At 13.8% G+C, this 8,827-nt stretch overlaps 1 protein-coding gene across 1 annotated transcript, besides 18 other annotated features; it reads right to left on the bottom strand. All coding sequences in view use genetic code 6, as the record gives it.

Annotated features, from left to right (window-relative positions):
• Positions 1-116: a microsatellite.
• Positions 117-507: 391 nt separating this feature from the next.
• Positions 508-567: a microsatellite.
• Positions 520-576: a microsatellite.
• A 918-nt stretch (positions 577-1,494) lies between these two features.
• Positions 1,495-1,658: a microsatellite.
• Positions 1,613-1,720: a microsatellite.
• A 389-nt stretch (positions 1,721-2,109) lies between these two features.
• Positions 2,110-2,151: a microsatellite.
• An 87-nt stretch (positions 2,152-2,238) lies between these two features.
• Positions 2,239-2,278: a microsatellite.
• An 814-nt stretch (positions 2,279-3,092) lies between these two features.
• Positions 3,093-3,163: a microsatellite.
• A 2,079-nt stretch (positions 3,164-5,242) lies between these two features.
• Positions 5,243-5,286: a microsatellite.
• Positions 5,287-5,343: 57 nt separating this feature from the next.
• Positions 5,344-5,457: a microsatellite.
• Positions 5,344-5,471: a microsatellite.
• Positions 5,472-6,126: 655 nt separating this feature from the next.
• Positions 6,127-6,161: a microsatellite.
• Positions 6,128-6,159: a microsatellite.
• Positions 6,162-7,743: 1,582 nt separating the features above from the next.
• On the bottom strand, positions 7,744-8,118 carry IMG5_078080 (hypothetical protein; the record flags this gene model as incomplete). The annotated part of the gene is made up of 1 exon (XM_004036490.1): positions 7,744-8,118. A coding segment is annotated over one exon (324 nt), but the record flags the coding sequence as incomplete, so codon positions are not given.
• Positions 8,119-8,284: 166 nt separating this feature from the next.
• Positions 8,285-8,318: a microsatellite.
• A 153-nt stretch (positions 8,319-8,471) lies between these two features.
• Positions 8,472-8,520: a microsatellite.
• Positions 8,515-8,561: a microsatellite.
• Positions 8,518-8,561: a microsatellite.
• Positions 8,562-8,614: 53 nt separating this feature from the next.
• Positions 8,615-8,648: a microsatellite.
• Between the last annotated feature and the right edge of the window lie 179 nt (positions 8,649-8,827).

Here is an 8,827-nt window from a genome sequence, read left to right as displayed (position 1 = left end):
TATATATATATATATATATATATATATATATATATATATATATATATATATGTCTTTATATATATAAATATTAATCTTTATATATTTTATAGATATATACACATATATATATATATTTGAAATAAATAAATTAATATTTTTTACTCTTAATTTTATATTTTTTTTTTAATAATTAAAATTTAAAAGATTATAATGTTATTTATATTTTATTATATATAAATATTATTTCTGACTTAGATTAAAAATATTATTATTTAAATCTTTATGATAGACACTATTTTTTTGTTATCTATAAATAAAAAATTTGCAAATAATAAGAATTAAATTTTTAAAAATGATGAAATTATATATAAATACTTAAAATAATTATACAACATTTATATAAAAAATTTAATTAATGTTTAATAATTTTTTAGTAAAAAAAATATTAAATATAATAAATTTATAAAATTTTTATAAGAGAGGTATTTTAAATAAAAATTGATAAATTTCTCTATTTTTTATCAAAATTAAATTATATTAAAATAAGAAATAATTACAAATATTTAAAATTAAAAAAGAATTAAAAATAATTTATTTAATTATTGAATAAAAACTTTTTTAAATCAAATAATATTTATTAAATTATAGTTTATTGTTTTATATAAATAAATTATGAATTAATATTAATTATTACAAAATATGTTTATGTGAATATGTTTTATATATAATTATTTATGAGAATATATTTAAATTTTATATTTTAATCTATTATATTTATAATGAAAAATAATTAAATTTTTTTTATAAATTTTCAATACGGTTTATTAAATTAAATAAAATTATAGATTTATTAAAAAAAAATATTAAAAATATAAAAATATCATACATTTTTAATATAATATAAATAAAATAAGATTAAAAATAATATTAAAATTTATCATTTTAAAAAGAATAAATTTGTTCATAAGTATTTTAAATATTTTCTATAATTTTTTTTAAAAAAACTCAATATAAAAAGTGAATTAGAATTTTTTTGTGACTTTATAATAAAAATAAATTTTAATAATTAATATAATAAATATATACAAATCTATTATAATAAATATTATAAATATAAATTTTAATAAATAAAATGCAAAATATATATATTTTTATAGTAAAATTTATAAATTTAATTATAATTTGTTAAATAAAAAAAAAGTATTGTTTTAAAAAATCTTTTTTCTTCATGAATAAATATTTTAATTTATTTTAATTAGATATATTCAAATTAATATTAAAATTCAAATTTATTAAATTTATCAAAATTTAAAAATTAAAATTAAATCATAGTATATATTTTTAGATAACAATTTTATAAAGTAAAAATTAGTAATTTATTTAAAATGTTTTCTTATTAGTATATTCTTAATAAATTAATTATTTATGTCTTTTTAAATTAATATTTTTCACAAAATTAATGATCATTTTTATACTTATTCATATTCTTATTTTATAATAATAATAATAATAATTATTAATATTATTATTATTATTATTATTATTATTATTATTATTATATTCTTATTTATTATTTATATTATAGTATATTATATATTGGTTATAATTTTTGTATATTTTGTAAATATATTATTTTTATTTTTTTTATTATATTATATATTATTATTTTTATTATTGTTTTTCAGCTATTTACTATTTTTTATAATTATAATATTAATATTTTTTTATTATTATTTTTAGAACATTTTATTTGTTTAATATATATTTTACATTTTCTTTTAGTTCTTTTTTTTTTTTGCATTTTTAATTTATATTTTGAATTTTTCAACAAATTTAAATATTATTTTATTTTTAATAGTTTTTTATATAATTCTTGAATTAGTTTATTATATTTTTTTTTTTTAATAATTATGACTTATATCATTCTAAATAGTGTACTTTTTTTTTATTAGCATAGCGAATTTTATAAATATTTAATAATCTCTTTTTTAGATATTATATATAGTAATATTAAAGAATTTAATTATCTAAAAACAAAAAAATAAACACAAAGAATTATGTTTTTTAATTTTAATATTTTTTGTATTTTTGTTTGTTTGTTTTTATATTAATTTATTTTTTTATAATTATATATATATATATTTATATATATATATATATATATATATAATTGAAAATTTTAAAATATAATATAAATACGATTTTTTAAAATAATTTAATTTAATTTTTTATTAATATTAAAAATAAAAAGTTATTTTTTTTTTATAAAATAATTAATTTTTGAAATAAAATAATTCATATAAAAATCCTATTTCCAAACAATCTGTAATTAAGTTTTTAAATAATTTTTTTTAATTATTCATTATCGACTTCAACCTTTAATTCTTCATATAAATGGTTACTAAATCTATCAAAAAGAAGTACATCATTATAAGTAATTTATTTCTCCTTGGGAATAATCAACAAAATATTCCCAACAATATTATTTTATTCACAATAAATTAAAATATCCGCACATAACCCACAAAGACTATTTCCAGGTTCTAAAACATCAATTTAATCTAAAGAATTATTATTTTCCTTTACACTTGTTTATATTTTTCTAAAATTATTATTTACAGTTTAGTTTACTAAAAATTCAGTGTATAAAGTATCCAATATGTCAACTCTTTGGAAATTAAATTTTTCAAAAAAACTTTTAGAAAAATTATAATCATATATGGCTTCTATTGAATGATTTATTATTAAGCAAAGCTTATTGTTTATTAAATATAAATTTGCAAAATATTATTATTTTTATTTGTTAAAATTTATATAACCTATTTTCTTTGCTTATATTTTATCAATTTTACTCTATAAATATGCTTAAGGAAGTCCATTTATAGCTATTAATATTTACTTATAGTTTTTTAGTTAAGATATGTATTCTTCTTATATTTATAAATCTAATTCATATACTTTTGGAGTATCTTCTATTAAATCTTTATCTTCTTCGTCTTCTATATTTAATTATTATATTTTGTTTTCTATATCCATTTTATTTTATTTAGTTTTATTTTATTTTTTTAAGAAAAAAGATTTTTAATTATTTTAGAACAGAAAATAAACACTTTACAAATTAAATAATATAAAGATTTAAATTTTAGAAATAAATAAATATAGCTTTAATTATTTATAAATATTAAATTTTAATATTTTTTTTAAACTATTTTAAAGAATATATTTTTTATTTTAAAAAAAATAAATAATAATAATAGTTTCATTTTTTTTTTTATTAAACTTTCTAGTTTTCAATAACTGATTTATATATTAAAAATCAAATTAGCATATATTATTATTATTATTTTTTTAAAAAAAATTATTATTATTTTAATTTTGTACAAACTTAATAATAATAAAAAAAAATGGATTATTTTTCAAAATATTTCACATTTATTCACTAATTTATAATCAAAACTAAAACATTTGAAATCGGAAGTAAATTTAAAAAAAAATATAACAAAAAATATATATAAACAAAAAAGCTTTATCAGAAATAATAAAATCAATAATATACAGTAAAGAAGGTTAATGGAAATAATCATTAATAACATAATTACCTTAATTTATGGACCAAATTCATTAATAAATATCTTAACTCCCCTAAAACGATCCAAACATAAATAAAATAATATCATTAACACTAATGATATTAGATTAATTAATATTCAATATATGGGCGAAGCACAAAAAAGAATAAAGACATTAATTAACTAATTAAATGATAGACTAATCACAATACAGTATAACATCAGCCCTAAGCAAATTATAATAAACTGATAATTCAATAATGAATAATTCCATAAATATATTAAACATAGAAAACTTTATCCAATTTTTTACTGAATTTTGCCATAAATAAGATACTTTTTAAAAATTAGAAAAATTACGTTCTAATGCTCCTTAGGATTCTAAGATTTTTCTCAAAAATCTCCTTTAAACTTTAGTTTACATTTCTTCGAAAGAATAGATAAAATTTTTATCTACAAACATAAAAAATTTACTAAAAATAGCAGATTTGGCATAAAATCCTGATTAAAATGTACTAACGAATTAAATTTAGGAAATAAATAACATTTTATTTGGATCTAAATTAGATAAAATATTAAAAATAATGTCCTTAAAAGAAATTACAGGTAATTAATAAGAAATACATTTTGCAATTGGAAGAATTTATTTTGCTGCAAATAGTGTTGGGAGATCTAATTATCAACGAAAAGCCTTCAAGATGATAAAATATACTGGAAAAGATATGATTTTTAACATTATTTAATATTATGTTTTATATTAATAACCTGAAAAGTTAAAAAAACATATATGTAGTAAAGAAGAAACTAAAAAAAACCCTATAGCAGCTTTTATTTTGAATTATTTATAATTACTCTATATGCCTTTATATAATATATTCTAAGAAATGTTCTAAAAGTACATCATACCTAAATATAATAAAGACCCAAATATATTTTATGAGTAAATTTTTGCACCAACAAATGCTTATATAATTCCTTTTTTTTAATAACTTCCTTGCGATTTTTGTAATTTTTTTTCTTTGATTCATTAGATTATTTAATAAAATGAAAATAAATTTAATGATTAAATATCTTCAATGTTCCCTATTAAATAACTTTTTGTTAATAGATTCTTTTTAAATCCAGATCTTAAATAAATTCAAAATTTAACTAATGAATCATTGGCTTAATATGTAGATGCTTTAAATATGTTTAGTAAACTTTTCTATAAAGAAGTTAAAGATGAAAAAAGACCTATTTAAGGCTAATTTTTTTATTAATTAAACGAAATTATTTAAAGTACTTTCGAAAAGGTATTTTTATTATTTTATCAAATAATTAAAAAAATTAAACAAATTTTTATAAGATTGTAAATTTATATCATATCGGAAATGAAATAAATGTTTTTAGTTTTTATCTATTAGATACAGTATTAAAGAATGATTATTAATATTTATATAATTTGATTATAATAGCTCCTTTTTCAGACCATGAATAAAAAGATTATTAAATAACAAAATTTTAAAATATATATAAAAAAAAACAAATATAGAATATGATTTCAGAAAGTAATGAAGATAATTAAAATATTAAAAAAATATAAACAAATAATATTATTTTAAATGAAAAATTATAAGATTAAAATTAAATAGATTAATAAATAAACCGATCTCCATTATAATAAACATAACAATTTTAGCAAAAATTACCACAACAACAATAACAACAACTATAACAAATAAAACAACAACAATAAGACTAACAAAAATAATAATAACTATAACATCTACAACAATAACAAGAACACTAATTTTAATATTAATAATAATAATAATAATAATAATAATAATAATAATAATAATAATAATATTAATAATAATAATATTAATATTAGTAGTAATAATAATAGTAATAATAATAGTAATAAGTTATTAATTAATATACTTATTCTTAATAAGGATATAAATAGTAATTTTTCTAGAGTTAAGATTTATATAATACTAATAATTAAATTTATAATAATCCATAATTTTTAAATGATTAAAATATAAAATCTTTAAATGAAAGTGTTTTGATTTAGGAACAAAAGAAATAATATGAGAATATAATTTCTTAAAAATATGATTTACTTATTCAAGAATAAAAAATGTGTATTTAATTAGATGAAGAAAGACTTAAAATTAATGATTAGATGCAACTTTTGTAAGGAAAAAATGAATTTTTAAAATAAATTATGAAAATTAAATATCCTTCTTCTAAATAATATATAGATAATTTAGATAATTTATAAAGTGTAAACATATTTATTTTATTATTTTTTTAAAAAAATAAAAAAGATTGAAAAAATAAAAGCAGAATTAGAATATTAAGAAAAACTATTATAATAAAAATAAGAAACCAATAAAAAAGAAAAAGAAAGTGATGATTTCTATTTCTATTAATCAAAAATAAATTAAAGATATAAAGAATTATAAGAATTAGAAAATGATTATTAATTACATAATAAATTAAAATTATAATTATGAAAAGTTTTGATTTAAAATATTATTTATAAAATAAATAAATTTAAAAATGTGTATTCTAATTTCTAATTAAAAATATATTATATAATATATATATATATATATATTAACCAATTAATATTAACTAACATTTTCAAAAAGAATATATAATATTATCTCTTAATGAATAAAAATTATTAATAATAGACGAATAGCATTTTCTTACGTATAATCAAATACATTGTATTTATGTAATAATATTTAAACAATTTATGCAATTTTTCTAAATTATTTTTAACTCAAAAAAATCATAATTGAAAAAAATTATATCTATAAATAAAATAAATATTATTATATAAATAATGAAAATAAACATCCTTATTTTTGCTTAGTAAAAAATATTACAATAAATAAATATTAAATATAACAACTTTAGGTATAAAGAATAAAAAGGTGCTAGTTTTGATATAATATACGTGGATATTAAAATATTATCATCCTAAATAAATATATTAAGAATTTAAAACCCAATAAACTTCCTATTAGAAAACAAAAATAATGAAAAGTCTTAATATCTTATTTTTAAATTTAATGGAATTAATTTTAGCAGTAATTGGAAATCAAAAAAACGAATGAGATAGGGGAAAAGACTGTATAATAAAACACTTGAAACTGTCAATTATACATATTTAGTCTCTAATCTCATAAAGAAATTGATTAAATTAATTAAACCCATTTGTATAATATAAGAAAATATATACTTTTTAGTATTGATTATGATTTTTAAAAATTTCTAAAATTTTAAGCTGGAAAATTTCGGAAATTGTATATAAATACAATGTTTTTGGGATAAATATTTTATATAGATAATGGCTTTTAGCTTTTTAAACAGAACAAAATACTTTTTATTGATTTAATGCAATCTCTATCAATTTGACTAATTATCTAAATAATTTTTACGTTTAAGGGAGTGTGAGGATAGATTGAAGTTGGAAAATATATAAATGACTGATTAGTATTTTTTCTCGATATTTTATAAAAAAGGGATTATTACTAAAGGTAGTATTAATTATTTTATATTTCATAGTAATAATAATGTATTTATAATGGTTTAGAAAACAAAATTTATAACTTAGATTAGATTATTTTGAATAAAAAACTTTAAAATAAGAAACCATAGTAGTTAATATAAATTAAAAGAATCGAACGAAATAAGTAATAATTTTTAGTGGTTTTGGTTACTTTTCTAATTTGGGGTTATGGTAATTTTTAAATTATTAGGTTAAATAATAAAGTAAATTAAGGTAGGAATATAGGATGTTGAAAAACAAAAATTTAAGATTGAATATTTGACATAAAAAGTGATTAGTAAATATTAAAATATAAATATTTATTATTAAAATTACATATATCATAGTTATTATAATAATTTATTATATATTATTTTAAATTTATTTAAATATATGGTTATATTTTTTTATAATAATTTAAAGTCTATACATTGATTTGAATTTATAAAAAATATTATTATATATAAATATTTTTTTTTATTTTTACATTGAAATAATATTAAATAATAATTTTTTTCTTAAAAAAATATATAAAGTACTCTTGTTTTTACAAAATTTATTTATATAATAATAAGAAGGATTATTATATAATTTATTTTAATAAAAAATTAAATTTACAAACATAACAGAATAAATTAAAAAAGTGGATATATATGAATTAATTAATAAAACAAAATTTTTATAAATTATTCTCAAGAAGATGAGAATTTAGTAACAGACTTAGTTCCTTCAGAGATAGCATGTCTAGAAAGTTCACCAGGTAATAATAATTTAACAGCAGTTTAAACTTCACGAGAAGATAAAGTTTTTCTTTTATTAAATCTGACTAATTTGGAGGTTTCAAGAGCAATTCTTTCAAAAGAATCATTAATGAAAGAATTCATGATGTTCATAGCTATTTTAGAAATACCAACATCAGGATGGACTTATTTTAATACTTTAAAAATATAAATTGCGAATGTTTCAATTCTTTTTTTATGTCTTTTATTTTAAGTTTAAAATTTCTTTTGTTAAGCAGCAATGGAGTCTTTTTTAGATGTAGTCATTTTTTTTTATTTATTTATTATTAATATCAATAAATTAATAAGTTTATTTTTTATTTTCAATTGTAATTTTTTGCTTTAAATATAGATAGTTATATATTATACATAAAAAAATTGAATATATGAAATTTTATAAGACATTTTTATTTTTTTTAAATTTTTTTTATATTTTTTAGGATTTAATTAAAAAATAAATTAAAAAAAAAGTAAATACAAACTGATAAGATAATAATGTAAAAAGTTGAGATATAATTATATAAGCAGAGTCTAAATAATGATGGTTAAAAATAAAAATAAATTATATTTTTTTAAACAATTTTAAATATTAATAATATTTATTAATTTAAAATAATTATATTTTATTTAAAAAAATATAATAATAATAATAATAATAATATATAATATAAAAATATATAAAACTAAATAAGTATTAATCAGATAAAATAAGGTGAAAAAAAATTTTTCATTTAATTAAAGAAATAAATATTAAAAAATAAATTATTATAAATATAACAAAATTATATAAAAAATTAAAATAAGTTTTCTTTAAATTATTTTAAATTTAATATAGAAAATTTTTATAATAAATAAAAATTAATATTATTTTAAGAAAAAAATTAATAAATATATAATAGATACAAAATATGGAAAAAATAACATTTACATATTTGAAAAATATAATT

This window comes from Ichthyophthirius multifiliis, assembly GCF_000220395.1.
Source record: "Ichthyophthirius multifiliis unplaced genomic scaffold scaff_1120509250495, whole genome shotgun sequence".
NCBI lineage: Eukaryota > Ciliophora > Oligohymenophorea > Hymenostomatida > Ichthyophthirius > Ichthyophthirius multifiliis.
The sequence above is the reverse complement of the archived record's forward strand: the minus strand, read 5'-3'. Positions and strand labels throughout refer to the sequence as shown.